Genomic DNA, 18,153 nt, shown 5'->3' on the forward strand with positions numbered 1-18,153 from the left:
AAACACTACTGACAAGAGGAAAACCCAGAAAGTTTGGAGAAAGCCTCCTTAGCTGCCAGCTGGCCCCGTGCACACCTCTTCAGAGCCAGTGGGCCACTTTAGAGCTCAGTCACTGAGCCTTATGCCACCCCTGGGTAAGCCAGGTGCCAAAGGCTAGCTGTCCCCGACAACAGTCCTGAACGGTCAGGGATAAGTTGGGTCATGCCACCTCCATTCCTTCCCCGGAGGAGCTCCCCCTTACTGTACCGTCTGCTATCTTGTTTTCCAAAAAATGAATTTCTTAGAGAGGGTTCCTATCCTTACTAAGAGGACAGATGCTAACAAAGTGGTAAAGAAATGTGCAAAGGACCCAAGACATGTAATGGGTTCAAGCAAGATACAAAGTCGGGGGCTGGAGAGATGGCTCAGCAGTGAAGAGCACTGATGGCTCTTCCAGAGGTCCCCGAGTGAGTTCAATTCCCAGCAACCACATGGTGGCTCACAACCATCTGTAATGGGATTGGCTGCCCTCTTCTGGTGTGACTGAAGACAGATACAGTGGACTAGTATAAACTAAATACTTCTTTTTAAAAAAGATACAAAGTTAAGGAGGGCGGCTTCTGGGAAAATTCTACTCAAGGAAAGATGGGGAGAATGGAGGAGGGAGGAGGGTGTCTGGGCTTGGAGCAATCCATCTTTCCAGAAGGAGAGAGAGAATGGAGAGAGAAAGAGGTTTCCCTTCCTAGGTCCATGTCAGCATATTTCTTTGTAAGGCTATTTCCATTTCTCTTCAGGAATAGCAGAAACAACTGCCTTTTCCAACGGCCAAGTAAAAAGACACTCTTATGGTGGTCTCTTCTCACTCAGGTTATGCAACGCTTTCACCCTCTGGGAAGTCAGAAGTTAAACTTTGTTTTTAAAACAGGAACCATTTCTTCCCAGGCCATAACTAAACTTGCTGGAGCAGTGAAACAAGAGTTGCCTATCAAAAATGACCTAGAAAGCTTTTCAAATTCCCCATGCCCTGTGGGTGCTTTCTGTAGCTACTCCCGAATCTGCAGTTACTATTGTGACCCACTGCTCAAGACTGGGGGAGGGGTTCACAATGAAGCAAGAACCCCAAGAGAGGGTGGGACACTTCCCCTCTGCACTGATGTTTTTCTGCCTTGAGGCCTACCTAACCGTAGAAGGAACTACTGTCTCCCTGTCCCCCACCCCAAAAGCAAGTATTTGGCTCCATGGGTCTGTTTTAGTAAAATCACAAGCCATCTTTGTGTTTGGGAGCACCATCTCCAGGGAAGGCTCTAAGCACTGGCTTAAAGTCAGAACTTAGCAAAGACAGGTCCTGCAGGCAAAATGAATCATTCACAAAGGAGGTGCCCAGAAAGACTTAGAGTAGTTTTGAGGTAATTCTCTTTGGACCTGTCCTAATGATGACCTTGCCACACACTTGCGAATGGTTACTCATGTCTGTCTACAAACTGGCCCTTGGAGGTGGCCTCTCTAGTCCTGGCTTAGAACTGGCTGCTTAAGTTAGCTCAGTAAACTTCACACTTTGCCCATGCCAACACACATGGCAGCCTGCGAGGCTCTGTGGGCATTCAGAGAATGCCAGAGGACCAGCCTGGCTGGGTATCCAAAGGCTAGCACGTTTAAGAAACACACACTACCCAAGCCTACTCGGGACCTAAAACGGTACTATGACAGCAGCCTAGGCGAGAGGTTCGTTTCTGAAACCACTCCGGACTTCTGCAAACCTAGTTGCTAGACTAGGTTTTTAAAATGGTTCCTAGCCACATACAACACGGAAGTCTCAACTCGTATTTATCTACCGAGGTTCTGGGTGCCATTCCTTTCCCATTCTACAAACCGTAAACGCAAATCAGGAGGTGAACTAGACGGAGAAGATGTCCAGTTACCCATTCAAGCACATGTGAGCATACAACCAACCACGAATCGGCGAGATCTCCAAATCATAGAGAGCCATTCTGAAAGGGCTAAGGCAGGAAATACTGGAAGGAGGGTTGATCAAGAGTAGTGCAGGCCGCCGAAGCCACTCTACCGCGCACGGCTCTACCGGAGGGAGGAAGGACGCCACAGTCCGCCCCTGTGGACCACGGAGCTTATTTCCTCCCTTGAGGGCGCTTGTAACGATCAGGTTTACCTTGGAAGGCTGTTTGCTCTGAATATTCCTGAAAAAGGTGGTCTTAGCCGTAAAGAAGCAATCTTCCAGTTCCTCGTCCAGGCTGCAGTACCCGCTGCTCATGCTGCTGTCCACGGTCATGGGGCCCCACCCGAGTCTGAGCTCATCGGACCGGACCGCGGGGCAAGGGCTGTGCGAGGGGCCCTTCTGGTTGTGTGCTCAGGTGCCGCTTCTGGTGGGTTATCAGGCTGCTCTCAGTCAGGCAGTCTGCCTGTGCTTCCTTCACTGGGGTTTCAAACTCCTGCCCAGCTTGGGGCCCCTGGGTTCACACACCTTGCTCTCTAGTGCCCCCTCTGCTGCCTTGAGCTTTGTGCCTGCCTGCTGGCTCCCCGCCCCCTTGTGCTGACAAGCCACCGTACACCTCCCTCCCAGTGCCTTTCCTGTACTGCTCTGTTCAGCTCTAAAGCCACTTCCTCTAGCAAGGTTCCCCAAAACCCTGCTGGGTGTCACTCACTCCACCCCCCAGCTGTGTGCCAAGGACTCCTGGTGGAGATGCCTGGTGGAGATGCAAGCACAGGGACCAACCGGGATGGACCTGAGTGGGACAGTTCCCTTGGCCTTTTCCTGCTCTTTCTGGAAGCAGTCTTTCTCACTTGCTATGGGGATGGCTTTGGAGTAAAGGTACATCCCTCCACTGCTCCCATGCCTTCTAACTCCATCCCTTCACCGCAGTATCCTTCCTCCTTTCCAGGTACTAGGTCAGGTGGTGGTTAGAGGAGTAACTGATGAGGCAAATCATTATCCTGCCTGCCTGGAGAAGAAACAATGTTTTAACTCGAAAAGGCCAGAGAAAACCGCCCGGTCTAATGAGCACTTGCAAGTCCCAGGAGAAGTGATGCAGGGTGAGGCCGATCCAGCCTTCCATCTACAGAACTCTACCATCAAAGAGGCGGCAGACAGCACCAGGTTATTTACATGTTTTTCCTGGCAGTCTGGCGAAGGAGGCCTCTGCCAGATCAAGTCATTCCTATTCTTAATTCTCCAGGGACTAGGCAGGCTGGAAGGAATGTGTTTCTTATTTGGGACTGATCCTTCCAGACCACAGTGGTCTGACGGCCATTTGGGTTACCGTTGTTAGAGCAACAACCGTATGTGCTGGGTGACGGCATGCTGCCTGCCGTTATCTTTAAACCCTGAATCGAGACCATTAATTCCATTGCATGGATGAAGAAGGCAAAGCTCAGAGTCATGCAAACAGGCCATGTATGATAGGATCAGGCCAGAGCTGTGACCTGAGGGTCTATTTGTTCTGAGTCACTGTGATGTTCCATCCATCAGCTGGGATAAGACTGCGTGGTGGACACTCTGCCAGCTTGAGCTGCAGAGGAACCTGGAGCTCCAGGAAACGAAAGCCCAGCCTTTGGAAGCTTGTGCTTCTAAGACTGTCAACTACACTTCCAGAGACCGGTGGCCCGTGGGCCCTAGGACAGCCTGGAGACTGGTGGAGGAGGCAGGCTCTCACGACCCAAGTCTCTGTGGCTGTGCTTACGATTCTGAATTAATCTAGTGCTCGGGAAGCTGGAGCCAGCCGAGGGTTAGGCTCCCCAGCCTCAGACACGGAGCTGCGCACTCCACTTAAAGCAGTGATTACTTTGTGTGGAACCCTCCTTCCCCTCCTCAGCTGTGCTCAGGGGCTTTAAAGTTGTAGCACAGTACGGCTCCATCATCTTATGGGGAAGCCAGCAGATAACAGCGCCCTGAGGTGGTGCCATCAACCCAGAACCTTGAACGCTACTAGCTCTCTCTCTCCCTAGAAGGAAGATAAGGAAAGACAGACAGCAGGCTAGAGATGGGGGGAGGGGAAGGGAGCAAGGAGGGCTTGCTAGGAGTCAGGGGAGATCCCTGGGATGGACTGAGGAAGGGCTTGGCTCTGCCCACAGCAATCATCAATCAAATGGGTGCTTTAGAGGCTGGGAGGGTTTCCCCAGAGACAGTGGTTCAAGCCGGGAAGCTGCTATCGGCTTCCACGGCTCTGATACTGATTGGATGAATGCTCAGAGGAGGCCACCCTCAACATCCTACCTTCATTTGTCCAGCTAGAAAACTCCTCACAGTTTTTAATAAAGCCAACTCAACAGGTACAATGGAGCAATGTGGGCCTCGGATCCTCGGTGACCACACGGTGAACTCAGGGGTCACCGACAGAGCTCTGCAAATGCTACTTCAGTGGTACAACTTCAAAACACCACTAATAACCTTTTCAAATGCTAGGCTTGAGCCTCCTAGGAACTTGGAGTGCAAGTCTCCTCTTGTGCACGGCACAATGCCAGAGAGGGAGAGGAGAGCTCTCTCGGGGATGCTGTCTTCTTATAGAGCACTGCCCCATGTTATTCCAGACACTGAGGTGATGTCAAATAGGGTTTTCAGAATGCCTTTGATACCCACACTTCGCTTAGGTCACCCCATAACCTTGAGAGCAAGCATTATGCTCATTTCTTTTAATGACTTTTATTTTTTTACAGTCCAGTCGTTACCTGTCCCGTCTGCCCTCCCACAGTTCCTAATACCATTCCTCCTCCCTGCTGTCTCTAAGACGATGTCCCTACCCCCACACCTCCCCCACCAGGCCTCCCCACCCCCTGGGGTCTCAAGTCTCTCGAGGGTTAGGTGCATCTTCTCTCACTGAGGCCAGACCAGGCAGTCCTCTGCTGTATATCTGCCAGAAAGATGGCTTAGAGGTTAAGAGCACTGACTCTTCCAGAAGAACTGGGTTAGGTTCCTAACACTCCAGTGGCAGCTAGCAACCATCTGTAACTTCAGTTCCAAAGACTCCAACACCCTCCTCTAGTTTTCTAGTTGGGGGACTCTGACCAGCTAGTGTATGCTGCCTGGTTGATGGCTCAGTGTCTGAGAGATCTCAGGGGTCTGGGTTAGTTGAGACTGCTCGTCCTATTGTGCCCATTTCACAGGTGAAGAAAGAAACAATGGCAGTAACTTGTTCTATCCAGCTCATTCCTTGCAAAGCCTCCTGACTCACCCACCACCACCTGCTGGTGGATCTAGGCTTGGAAGGAGGCCAGGAGTAAGAAGTCAGCAAAGTTGAGGCTGCAGGCAGGGTCCTAGGGGATGAAAAGAAACTGGCAAAGATCCTACCCAATAGAGTGAGTTGAGCAGCTTCTATGGGGAAAAATCCTGACTGAGGCCTTAGAGTTTGAAAAGCCTGGCTGTCTGTCGTGAGATTCTAGTTGGATTCTTGACGTTGAATAATGAACACCAGTGACTTGATTGGCCCTGGGAACGGAGGGGGCGTGGAGGAGCTTGGGTGGCAGAATTTAAACTTCTAAGGGGTAAGCCACAAAGCATAGGATTTGCCTGATCTTGCCCATGGGGCCAGGAACAAGACTAGACCCGAAGTGTGCTGTGCAGAGCCCTACCTGTACCACGCAGGTTGTGAAACCCTTGGCAAATGGTGAGTGGCCCATTCCCCTGACTCAGGACCAGGTGATGAAAGACATGATGCTAAGCTTTCTTCTTCTCTCCCATGTCCTCCTGGAAGGAGACCACGACTCTTGTCATATCCATTTTGGGGCTCTGCATGTTCTAGAAATGCAGTAACACTGGGAGGCAGGGACTAGCACGTTTGGCTGCATGTGCCTGCACACCACCTACGTGCCTGGTACCCCTGGAGTCCAGAGGAGGGTGTTGGAGTCTTTGGAACTGAAGTTACAGATGGTTGCTAGCTGCCACTGGAGTGTCAGGAACCTAACCTAGTTCTTCTGGAAGAGTCAGTGCTCTTAACCTCTAAGCCATCTCTCTCCAGCCCCAGTGTGTGAGTTAGGGTTTCCATTGCTGTGAAGAGACACCATGACCAAGGCAACTCTTATAAAGGACAGCATTGAATTGGGGCTGGCTTACAGGTTCGGAGGTTCAGCCCATTATCATCAAGGCTGCAGCCACAACCAAGCTCCCTCCTTACAGCTGTACCAAATTTGATTGGTATCCCTAGAAGCCACCCTTCCTTCTCATGCTTTCTCTTTTGTTATCCTCTCTTGTTTGTCAAAATCTTCTTCTGGGGGCCGGGGAGACAGCTCAGTCAGTAAACGGCTTGTCACACAAGCACGGGGGACCTACGTTCAATCTCCAACACCAATATAACAAGCCAGGTGTGATGCTATGCACCTATATTCCAGAACTGGGGTGAAGGAAGCGGGGGATCTCTGGGCCTGTTGGCTAGCCAGGCCAGCTGAATCCGTGAGCTTCCGGGTTAAGGTCATGGATGACCATGGAAGGCACCTGATGTCCTTCCCAGGCCTCTCATGTACATGCATACATATGCATGAGAGTTCTCCACACTACACATACCATCCCCAACACACAGAAATAAGGTAAATAGCATTCTCGACGAATGGCTTTCCAGGCTGTTCTCTGGGTACCACATACATACATAGATATATGTGTTGAATACATACACACACCATTTCTCTGTCCTCTGCTTCCTGTCCCCCAGTGATGACCACACATCCCACACCTTCCTCAGAAGCATCTTTTCCCAGATGTCTTATTTAGGTTTAATCTTAAGACCACTATCTACCGTCCCCGGGGGTTACTGAGCACGACATGGCTGTGCAAAGCAGACAGCTCAATTTTTCCACAGACGATTTCCTGTCTTACAAGATACGCATCTGTATACCATTTAGGTTAGACTCCCTCGAGAGTGAGATTCACTTTCTCGGAGACACTAGCCCAACACCATGCTCCTCTTGCTTGACTGCCAGGCTAAGAGTTTGGACAGAGTCTGGATGCAAACAAATACTGAGTGTAGTTGAATTAACTCAGCCACTCACACCAAGGAGCTGATGTCCTGAAGAGCTCATGATGAGATTGGAGTCAGGTCTAGAGCGTCTTTGCTGTCCTTTTGTGAAACTAGAGGACAGTAGTGTTTCTGTTCAGCAACCTTCTCTCTCGAGTCCCCCTCAGGTTCGTGGCTAATCTTCCAGAATCTGGGGTGGGTTGGCCTTCTACTGTGAGATTTCAGCCCTCCTGGTACTACCCATAGGGAGGGAGGTCCTGCTGCCATGCACCTCAGAGCTTTGGGAATGACCTGCCATCTTGGAAGCCCACTGCTTCACTGGCTATGAGGAGCACAGAGAAATGTCTCCAGGGCTCCCAAGCTTTTCAGGGAACAGAACTGGAATTCCACCCCTCTTTAGAGGAAGGCTCTCAGGTACTATCCCATCTTGAAGGTGTCTGGCTCTGGTATGGCAGAAATGAGCTCTCCCTGTGCTGGGCAAAGTGGCCTTTGGTATCTCCTGTGTGGGAAGGTTCTGGGTGCAGGTGAATTGTTAGGTTGGCTTTGAAATGGTAGGGAATTGACAAAGACACCATGGCACAGGATATGCCAAATGTAGCCAGAGTCAGGCAGAGAGGGTTAGCTTTCCTTTGGCACACATGGATAGGCTGACACTCATCTGGCTACTTCTGGAATTTCCTGGGAGAGAGAAAGAATCCATTCCTTCTCTAGGAAACAAGTCAGGACAGAAACTGAGGCTAAATTATAATCATGAGAACCAAGAAAGCAAATGCTGAAGAGACTAGGTGGGAGTCTAATGCACCCTGTTCCCTCCCCTCCCAAGTCTGCCGGAAGAGACTGGATTGGATCTCAGACCCTCTCTCTGCCGTTGCCAACACTCATGCTAGAGGTGGCCGGTTGCCTCCATTTTATGGTGGGCAGGGGATGGCAGTAGTAACTATCCCAAGGAAACAGAGACAACGACAACAACAACAACAACACCTCCAAAAAGACCAAAGCAGTAAGTTGTGGAACAAATCCAAAAAGCCAAATGATAATATATGTAACTGGAGTCGTCCATAAAAATGCAGTCAGAGGGTGTAAAAACCTGAAGAACTGTCTATAGTTTCCCCAATTTTGAGGGCAACATAAGCCCACACAGCCAAGAAAGCCAACGAACCTCAAGCAGAAGAAGCATCCACCAGCAAAGGGCACATGATACTCAAGTGATTCAAAGGTCACAGTAAAGAGTGGGTCAGGCAGTGGTGGCGCATGCCTTTCATTTTAGCACTCAGGAGGCAGAAGCAGGAGGATCTGAGTTCAAGGCCAGCCTGGTCTAGTTCCAGGACATCCAGGGGTTACTCGGAGAAACCCTGTCTTAAAAATGAGAGAGAGAGAGAGAGAGAGAAAGAAAGAGAGAGAGAGAAAGAGAGAGAGAGAGAGAGAGAAGAGAGAGAAGAGAGAAGAGAGAGGGAGAACGAACAAGAGAGAGAGGGAGGAGAGAGGGAGAGGGAGAGAGAGAGAGATATGTATACACACAACATGGGAAGGAGACTGTGTCACATGACCCTGGACACAGAACAGTTACAGGTGAAAACCACAAGAGAGATAATAGTGACATTGGTGTGACAAATGAATTCACACTAAAGTAACAAAAGAAAAATCCTTTCAGTTTAGAATTTTCAACTCAGACCCAAAGGTGAAAGGAGGACCTTTTCAGACACGGAAGCTGAAGGCATGTATCCGCACACACTTGATGCAGGCCAGGAGTGTAACAAGTCATGCCAAAGTCTGTGTCAACACATGACCTTTACCGACGGACAAATCCTGTTTCTCAGAACATGTCCCTATTGCTAAACGACACATGGCTGTAGAAAGACACAGTGGTGTTGAGGAGACGGCTCTGTGGGTAAGAACACTCCCCCGCGAGCATGAGGGACTAAGTCTGAATCTTCAACATGAGCTGAAACATGACTGTGCATGCCTGGAACCCCAGCATTAAAGGGTGGAGACCGGCAGAAGCCAAGAACTCCCTGGCCAGCCACCCAGCACACATGGCGGGCTTCAGGTTCCCTGAGAGGCTCTGTCTCTCACTCACTAGGTAGGGAGAGTGCGATAGAGAAAGCCACCGAACACCCTGCTCTGGCCTCCACATGTATATACGGGTGTGGACCCAGACGCGGCGCGTGCACCACACTCACAAACACGACTGCACATGCTTACACATATGCAAGCACAAAAAGCAAATAGTGATATGGGGCGGGGGTAGGGGTGCGGGTGCTCCACCCTCTCAGAGGAGAAGGGGAGGGGGGAGGGGGAGGGACTCTGTGAGGGGGGACCAGGAGGCAGGGGCAGCAACCGGGATGTGAAGTGAATAAATACAAAAATAACTAAATAAACATAAAGGAAACACAAACACTAAGCTTACAGTAACTCATAGAGCTCAGTGGTAAAGCACTTGCCCGAGATGTGTGAGGTTCCAAGTTCAATTCCCAGCCTCTCAAAAAAAAAAAAAAGTCAATCACTAAATAATATAAGAAAGTATACGCCGGGTGGTGGTGGTGCATGCCTTTAATCCCAGTACTTGGGAGGCAGAGGCAGGCAGATTTCTGAGTTCGAGGCCAGCCTAGTCTACAGAGTGAGTTCCAGGACAGCCAGGGCTACACAGAGAAACCCTGTCTTGAAACAAACAAACAAACAAACAAACAAACAAACAAACAAACAAAAGCTGCAGAACTTTAAGGGGTTGGGGATTTAGTTCAGTGGTAGAGTGCTTGCCTAGCAAGAGCAAGGCCCTGGGTTCAGTCCTCAGCTCTGAAAAAAAAAAATTTTTCGGGGCTAGAGAGATGGCTCAGTGGTTAAGAGCACTGACTGCTCTTCCAAAGGTCCTGAGTTCAAATCCCAGCAACCACATGGTGGCTCACAACCACCTGTAATGAGATCTGACGCCCTCTTCTGGAGTGTCTGAAGACAGCTACCATATACTTACATATAATAAATAAATAAATCTTTAAAAAACAAAAAGAAAGTATTTCAATTCATAGAATGTTACCAAGGATAAATGCAGCTACTCCACATCGATAAAGAGGCCAATTATAAGGACATAACAATCCTAAAATTGTATGCACCCAATGATGGAGTTTCAAAACACAGGAGTATAGCCAGGTAAGGTGCCATAGCTGGTAATTCCAGGACTTGAGGCTGAAGCAGCAGGGTTGTGAGTTCCACGCCAGTGGGGACTCCATATCAAGACTCTGTCTCACAAACAAACAAACAAACAAATCAAGGGTTGGGGATATAACTCAGTGATAGAGCCTTTGCCTAGCATGCTGAAGGCCCTACGTTCATCATCAACACTGAAAATCACTGGGGGAATATATTTTGAATGAGCAAATCCACCAAGAATCTCTGTGACAGAGAACCAGAGCCTTAACAGAGCACACCGCTCATCATGCTTGGAGAAGGGCAAAGAATATAATCAAAATACACTGCATGAAAAATGAAAAACAAAAAAGCTTTTGTCCTTTCAGACTCCTTTCTTCCTCTTCTCTGGCTCCCCCGTGTGGTGGTCCTGGGCTCAACACAGACAGTAGCCCCTCCTTTTCTGAAGGACCTGGGAAAGCAAGGCCTGGAATGGAGGAGACTGGGCTATAGGAGGTAGTTCCAGGTTAGGAGTCAGGAGATTCGAACTCCTGCCAACTGAGTCAGTTCTCAGCTGCTGCCGGGCTCTGTTGAAGAACGACAGTAAGGAGAGGTGTGTCTGTCGATGTCTGAGGTGGGAATGTAGGCAGAAAGGAAACAGAGACTGTGAGTTGAAGGGCTATCAGCCAGGTCGATCCACTCTGGAGATTTGGAAGTCATTTGTCTGTTGGGTAAAATGGAACAGGGGCACCTACACAGTGGCACGGTGACTTGGACCTCTATGGTTAATCAAATGAATGCGGGTGCTTGCAGAGAGACATCTCACTTGGTCTTTAAGCACCCAGCGATGCCGCTTGCCACACAAACCTAAGGACCTGAGCTATGGCTTTGATCTTAGATCTACTACTGCTTGGGGGGTCTCTATATTTTCCCCTAGAATAGAGGGTCACAGAAGGAAACGATGTGCCCCGTCCCTTAGGACATCTGCCCATATCTGATTTGGGTTGTCAGGTCGGTGCGAGGAGTTTTACCCACTCCAAAAGTTTGATCCCCAAAGCACATATACAAAGCTGGGCATAGCAGTACCCGCTTGTGATCACAGCGCAGGGATCCTGGAGCTCACTGGCCAGTCAGCCTAGCTTAATCAGTGAGCCTCAGGTTCCAGGGAGTCTCAGAAAACAGGTGGATAGCTCCTGAGAAACAATGCCCAAAGATGATCTCTGGCTTCCACATATGCACATATGTACCTGCACACACATGTGCACATATACAGCACACATACATGTACACATATACTGCACACATATATGTACCTGCACATACACATGCACATATTCAGCTCACAATATGCATCTGTACACAACATGAGCACGTACATATACAGCACACACACACACACACACACACACACACATACACAAGTCAATAGAAATAAATTTAAAAAAAAAATGCTTGTACGCACAGAGAACTGAACTAAAGAAGTCATGTGGAACAAGGCCAGGGCTAGAAGGTCCCAAGCAGGATGATGCCAAGAGAGTGCCTGTGGCCGGGACATGCTGTAGGACGAGCTGGTCTCTGCAGAAGGATGCTCAGGAGTCTACTGGGTAGAGGAAATGGGGAATAGGGTTGGAGTAACGGGGCAGTGGTGGTGGTGGTGGTGGGGTTGGTTTGTCTCTTATAATCTGTGTATTCCATGTCCAAGAAAAGTGTGTCAACAGCCAGAGGGCCAGAGCTGTCTGGTTTGGGAGAGCGCGGTTGGATGAGAATCAAAGCGTAGCAAGTGCAGCATCTTCTCGAGTCATTGTCACGGAGAGGCGAGGCTGCTTCATTGTGGGTGCACTGGGGTTACATAATAAGAGCACTTTTAATGCCTGCAGTGGGTATGTCTGATCACACTCAGGGTGCCTAGGGGAAGGCATGAGGCTTCAGGGTCCCTGGAAAGACTCATAAAGCCACTGATCTTTTGACTTGCAGAAGCAGGCAACTGTCATGCCTTCCTGAGGGGGTTCAGGGACCACATGGCCTCAGGAGTTTGCAGCTGAGGCTCTAAGCCATCCTGCCCTCCCACATCTGCCTTCCCTTCTTCCTTCCTCTGCTGAGATAGTCAGAAATTGGCCATTATTGCCTTTTGTTTGTTTGCTTGTTTTGTTTTGTTTTTCCGAGACGGGGTTTCCTCTGTGTAGCCCTGGCTGTCTTGGAACTCACTCTGAAGACCAGGCTGGCCTTGAACTCAGAAATCCGCCTGCCTCTGCCTCCCAAGTGCTGGAATTAAAGGCGTGCGCCACCACAGCCCGGCCATTATTGCTTTTAAAAGATGAAAGCCAAATACTATACGTAGGATGATCTTAGTCATATTTTGAAAAATGTATGAAGGGCTGGGAGTTGCAGTTCAGTAGTGGATTATGAGTGCCTCTTGTGAGTGCACAGACTCCAGCTTCAATACACACACACACACACACACACACACACACACACACACACACGTAAATGCTTATACAGTGGAATACATGAAAATTCATCTAAGGCTGCTTCTTTCCAGCTGTTGAAAAATCTACTTTCGTCTTTCCCTTAAGTAGCAAGAATGAGAAATGCCCCCGTATTGAGACCTCACAATAGACCCCCGGATTGGGCCCTCACCTAGCTGAGCTCAGGCTCAGGCCCCCTCAATAAATCCTCAGGAAGGTGGCAGGAGGTGAGTTAGTTCAGCCAGGCAACACCAGGCAGACAAAAGAAAGTACCTGCCATTCTTATGTAACAGAATCCAAGCCAAGGAGGAAATCACCACAAACAGGTTTCTTAGAAGAAGCAAAGAGCCCGGATCAGGACCTGCCTTTCCCCACACAGCCGGGCGGGGCACTCTACTGAAAGGCCAGGGCCAAGCCTGTCCAAGGCACATGCCAAGCACCCAGCAACCTCGACCCACACAAGCTGTTGCTGCTGGGGGCCGCTGGTACTATGCAGTTGTTCTCACATCTCCGTGATGCTGCAGAGCCATTTCTGTGATAGACAACCATGGCTCAGTTAGCCAGGGGGCTCTAAGATGCCTTTTCTTCCAAGGAGGACAGAGCTCTGTTGTCTGATGAGCTGCTGGAAAGCTCCCCTCCTGGCCATCATTCTGAGAAAGAGACCGTGTGTGTGTGTGTGTGTGTGTGTGTGTGTGTGTGTGTGTGTGTGTGTGTGTGTGTCCGCGCGCGCCCTTCCCAACCTTCTGTCCACAGCCCTGGGAGCTGGCCCACAACCTACAGAGGCTTTTCCACCTCGGCACAGCTGACATTTGGGGCCAGCTGCTGCCATCCTGCCTTTCTGCTACTTAAATTGCAACACGCAGTTGACTTAGCAGAACCCCTGGCCTCTACATACTAGGTCCCAGCTGACAAACCAAACCATCTCCAGATATGGCCAGATGTCTCAGGAAAGAGGGCACATCACTTCCCTCTGCAGCTTCTCAGAGTATGAGAGACCCCAAGACACAGATCCAGGTAGTAGGGAACCAGGATCCAGGATGGGGGCTGGGTAAGGTTGGGAGCAGAAAGAAGAGACTTGACAGTACGCGAACAGGAAGAGAAACCGGGAAAGTGGTTGTTTAAATACACTTTTAGGGCCCGGGCAGTGGTGGCACACACCATTAATCCCAGCACTCGGGAGGCAGAGGCAGGTAGATCTCTGAGTTAGAGGCCAGTGAGGCCAGCGTGGTCTATAGATCAAGTTCCAGGACAGCCGAGGCTATGCAAATAAACCCCGTTTCCAAAAACAAAAAAGCAAAAACAAAACAACAAAACAAAACAAAACAAAACAAAAACAACCCAAAAATCCATAAAAAGACCCTTTTAGGGACAGTACACTATTCGCCCTCTGTCTTTTAAGGGAATGTTCATTAACAGGCTGCCCCGGGGAAGCTCAGTCAAAGAACTGGCCCAGCAAGCTTCAGGTTCCAGTGCCAGCAGCAGGAAACAAACAAACAAACAAACAAACAAAACAAAACAAAAAGCAAAGCAAAACAAAACAAGACAGAACACAAGACAGAAGTCTGTGTTGCTCATCGGTGCTTCTCAGGTCTCACGTGGAGGCCAGGCTGTTCCCAGAGGCCTGGCCGCAGACGGCCTGCGTCGCCATGATCCCTAAGACTGAAGAGGGGGCATTGAGGCTTTCAATGTACAGCTTAGGACCCGGTTGCTATTATCCCTTATAAGCACATATCACGCTTGTTTTTTAAGAATGCTTTTCCACGGGAGCAGGCACAGGGACAGTGGGGGACCTGGGAACGGCCACAGGAGTGCCAGGCAGCGCACATGCCTGGAGGCTGTGGGGATTTGAGACTGCTCATGAGTCCACCATCATGCCTGTGCATGCAATCATCCCTCCTCACAGTCAAAGAGTTTGCTCCTTCCTCACCTTGCTGGTATGCACAAGACAGGAAAGAGCCATTTTTTTTTTCTTAAGTGGATCACTAAGTCCCCCAGAGTGGACACTTAAAACCTTGCTAAATTAATAAATAAATAATATCCTAGGACACACTTAACTTCCCTGACCAGTAAGTGCTCAACCTGAAGGACAAGGCTCACATCAAATTTCACCTCCTTCGGGAAGCCTTCCTTGATTTTTTTTCCTGTTAGCAGAAACAATTACACAGTGTACCCAAACACTTGGCTGATACTTATTGCACACGTGTCCTGGTATCTGCCAGTCAGCTGTGCCACAGCTCCGCAGCCAGCATGGAAGCTCTCTGTGGACCATTCTGAAGTTATCATTTAGTATGCCTATCCTCAACAGCCCTTGTTACAGAACAGATATTCGATGACTACTTAACACAACAATCAATACACACTTTCCCCTACATCCCAAACCCTAAACATTACAGTTCAGACGCACGGCCATTTCTGTGCTTTGCAAACCTCAGAATCATGAGCCACTGAGGACACCGTACTCCCATTGCTTCCACAGAGAAAAGAACACATGCCCAGCCCCTTTGAAGGTTGGTCTGAGAAATCTGGAAGGATCTATGATCTAAAGGCAAGATGATGTGTGGAGCTCCAGGCCTTCTAGAAACTTCTCTAGGAGCTACTCTGCTCCTACCTGCACCCATACCTGGATCAGAGCCTAGGGCCAAATAGACTTCCTGGAGAAATCTGCAGGGCAGGCTTCTCCCTGCCACTTCCCCAGACCCCCGTGGAAGGGTGTGTCTGAGGCTCCATCTGGCCAGAGAACAGCTTGTATGTATGGACTTGTGCCACCCACGGGGGCTGCTCTCCGGCCTGGCTTGTGGTCTCCCCTGCTTACCTGGTTGAAGTTCGGGGTGAGGGTGCTTTCTGGAGAGCGTCTATCCAGGGCAGGGCCTTCCCTCTGTCTGCAGTCCAGCTGGATCAGGCTGCGGCACTCTGGATGGCAGGTGAATTTACAATCTAGAGGGAGGGAATCAGAGAGATCAGGGGTCAGGTAGATGTCTACCTCCTCCACCCATGAGAAACTGGGGCTGTGTTTAGCGCTGATGGGAAGGGCAGTGTAGCGCAGAAGAGGGGAGGGGAGCGCAGGGGGACCGTGTGAGGGTGATGCCTGACCTCTGCGCTGCAGCAAATGGTCGCAGCAAATGCTTCACACCCGAGCAGACCGCTTCCGCCTGCACTATCCTTTGTGACCCTGCCTTCGTTATTGGGACCTGGAGTCCTCAGTGATTTCTTCACAGTCAGATCATCTGGCTATATAGTGCCCATCCTACTAATTCATATTGATAACCAGAGGCCATATATCCCTAGAAAAGCCTCCCTTTGTCAATCTATAAAACAGGTATTCTCCAGCCCGTGTCGTAAAGATGTTTCTACCGGCATCAGACAGTATGCCTGCAAGCATTAAAGTTACCCCAAAGGCAGAGTCGTTATCATAAGCGTTATCTCTCTGGCCTTGTCTAGATCCAAAATGTTGGTGGTTCTTTTAACCCCAGTGGAATAGTCCACTGACGATATCCCAAACTGGGGGAAAGGTGTACATTTCCAAAGGCTGTGCTCTCATCCATGGAAGTAGAGACTGAATGTCCAGAATTGAAAAGAACCATTAGACTTTCATCCAGGGACTTCCTCAGACACAGGAAACTCCCAGAGATTGAAAAGGAGGTACGCGGTGGCACACACCGCAAGGGGCAGAGCATACACTCCTGTTGCCTGTTTCTCAGGACTTTCATTGAAAGCCTCCCTTGGACAAAGGGAAGGAGCAGTCCAAGGGGCCAGGAGGCAGAGAGACTCAGCCAGGGGAAGGATGAGAAAAGGGCAGGAGGGCGGGGCTGGCGGGAGACAGGGTTCCCACGGATGGCTGCTGGGTCAGCTGTGGTCCCTTGTCCTGGAGGTGCCACAGCTCCGTCAGAGCCTAGCTCTCCACTTACTGCCTTCTCTGACTGAGAAGCCCGTAAGCCAGAGCAGGTGGGTATTACGGCAGGGACCTCAAAGCCTGGGCTTGCACAGACGACCTGGAAGTGGGAGGACGATGGTTCAGGCACCCTGAGAATCCTTTCTATCTACCCAGATTTCAAATTTGGCACATTTGGTTTCTTTTTCTCCAAGCTGCCAAGCAGCAGACTCTCTCTTAGGGTCCTGAGGCAGCTGGTTTTCTTCCCACTCAGCTGAGGAATTCCAGAATGTGATCCCTGCCGTCCCCAGCTGCCTCCTTAAATCTCCCCCAAATGAGCCCCCAGGCTCTAGTCCTTATATAGAGACCCTGACAAATTCAGGGACAGATTCCAGACCTCCGTATTCTTCTTCCTCCATGGTCTAACTTCATGTCCACCTTCCTGAGGTAACAGCTCTGTGCATATCCCTCAGGCCCTGAGGTAAAGCGGTCAGTGTCCCATTCTTTAGCTCTTGCCTGGAATCCTCCTAGTTTTTTTTTTTTCTCCATTGATGTAACTAAACACTAATATCAAAGCAACCTGAGGAGAAAAGAGTTTATTTAAGTTTATAGCTTATGATGAAGGGAAACCAGGGCAGGAATCTGGAAGCAGAGACTAAAGCAGAAGCCCTGGAGGAACACTGCTGATTGGCTTGCTCCTTACGATAGTGTGAATGAGAATGGCCCTCAGAGACGCTCTAGACTTGGTCCCCAGCTGGCAAACTGGTTAGAAGGATTAGGGGGTGTGGCCTTGTTGGAGGAGGTGTGTCATTGGGAGTGGTCTTTGAGGCTTAAAAACCCCACAATAGGTCCAGTGTCTCCTCCTTACACACTGCAGTCCCCATCCCACCTTCCACCCCTACTCCTACCCCCGACCTGTAGCTCAGGATGTAAAGCTCTCAGTGACCACTCCAGCACCATGTCTTCCTACTTGCGGCCACACTCCCCGCCATGATGATAATGGACTAACCCTCTGAAACTGTGAGCAACCCCCCCCCCAATTAAATGCTTTCCCCGACAAGACTTGGTAATGGTGTCTCTTCATAGCAATAGAACACTAAGACTCTCTCCATAGCTTACTCAACGTGGGACCACCTTCCCCCCAAGGTGGCACCACACATAACTGGCTAGGCTCTCCTACATCAGTCATCCATCAAGACGATATGTCCACTGACTTGCCCACAAGCCAATCTGACGGAGGCATTTTTCTCAACTGAAGTGTCCTCTTCCCAGATGACCCCAGCTTGTGTCAAGGTGGAGGGTAGGGTGGGGTGGGGTGACAACCAACAGAAGTCATAAGGGATGAGTCAGTCCTCTGAGGCCTCCTCATGCACCTTCAGGGTTCCAAAAGTGTCTTGGAGCTCCAATGGCTGACACACAGCTCAGTGAAGAGAGTTCACCCTCAGTGGGTAAAGGGCACAGAGGGCTAGCTCACTCGTAGCATCCAGGAATGCTGGTTTCTGATAATATAAGACTGTGTTTGTTTGACAAAGCCCATAAAGGGTGGGGTTGTTTGGGGCTCAACTCTGGGACACACCTGTGTGGTTTCTGGTCATGCTCTGAGTGCTGAACAATGTTCCAAAGTCAAAATAAAAAGTGGGGACATGAAGAAGAGGGTGGGCTAGAAACTGCAGCTCCACGGTGAAAGTCACTGTGTTGGTAGAGGGCAGGCCTCCAGAGAGCACATGGTTTCCTCTCTTCCTCTGGCAGTGTCTGCCATGGTTGGCAT

General features: G+C 49.9%; 1 protein-coding gene across 3 annotated transcripts in view; it reads right to left on the reverse strand.

Moving 5' to 3' along the window:
- Rassf5 (Ras association domain family member 5) overlaps positions 1-18,153 on the reverse strand; it is a 69,215-nt gene that overhangs the window by 21,411 nt on the left and 29,651 nt on the right. For 2 of the 3 annotated variants that reach the window (XM_031381703.1, XM_031381712.1), the window contains exon 2: positions 15,330-15,451. In XM_031381703.1, the coding sequence (XP_031237563.1) occupies positions 15,330-15,451 (122 nt within the window). Of the gene's footprint in view, positions 1-2,143; positions 2,611-15,329; positions 15,452-18,153 lie in introns of those variants that run through there. The other variant, XM_031381708.1, reaches the window with a different exon arrangement.

Source organism: Mastomys coucha, unplaced genomic scaffold, assembly GCF_008632895.1.
Source record: "Mastomys coucha isolate ucsf_1 unplaced genomic scaffold, UCSF_Mcou_1 pScaffold1, whole genome shotgun sequence".
Lineage (NCBI taxonomy): Eukaryota > Metazoa > Chordata > Mammalia > Rodentia > Muridae > Mastomys > Mastomys coucha.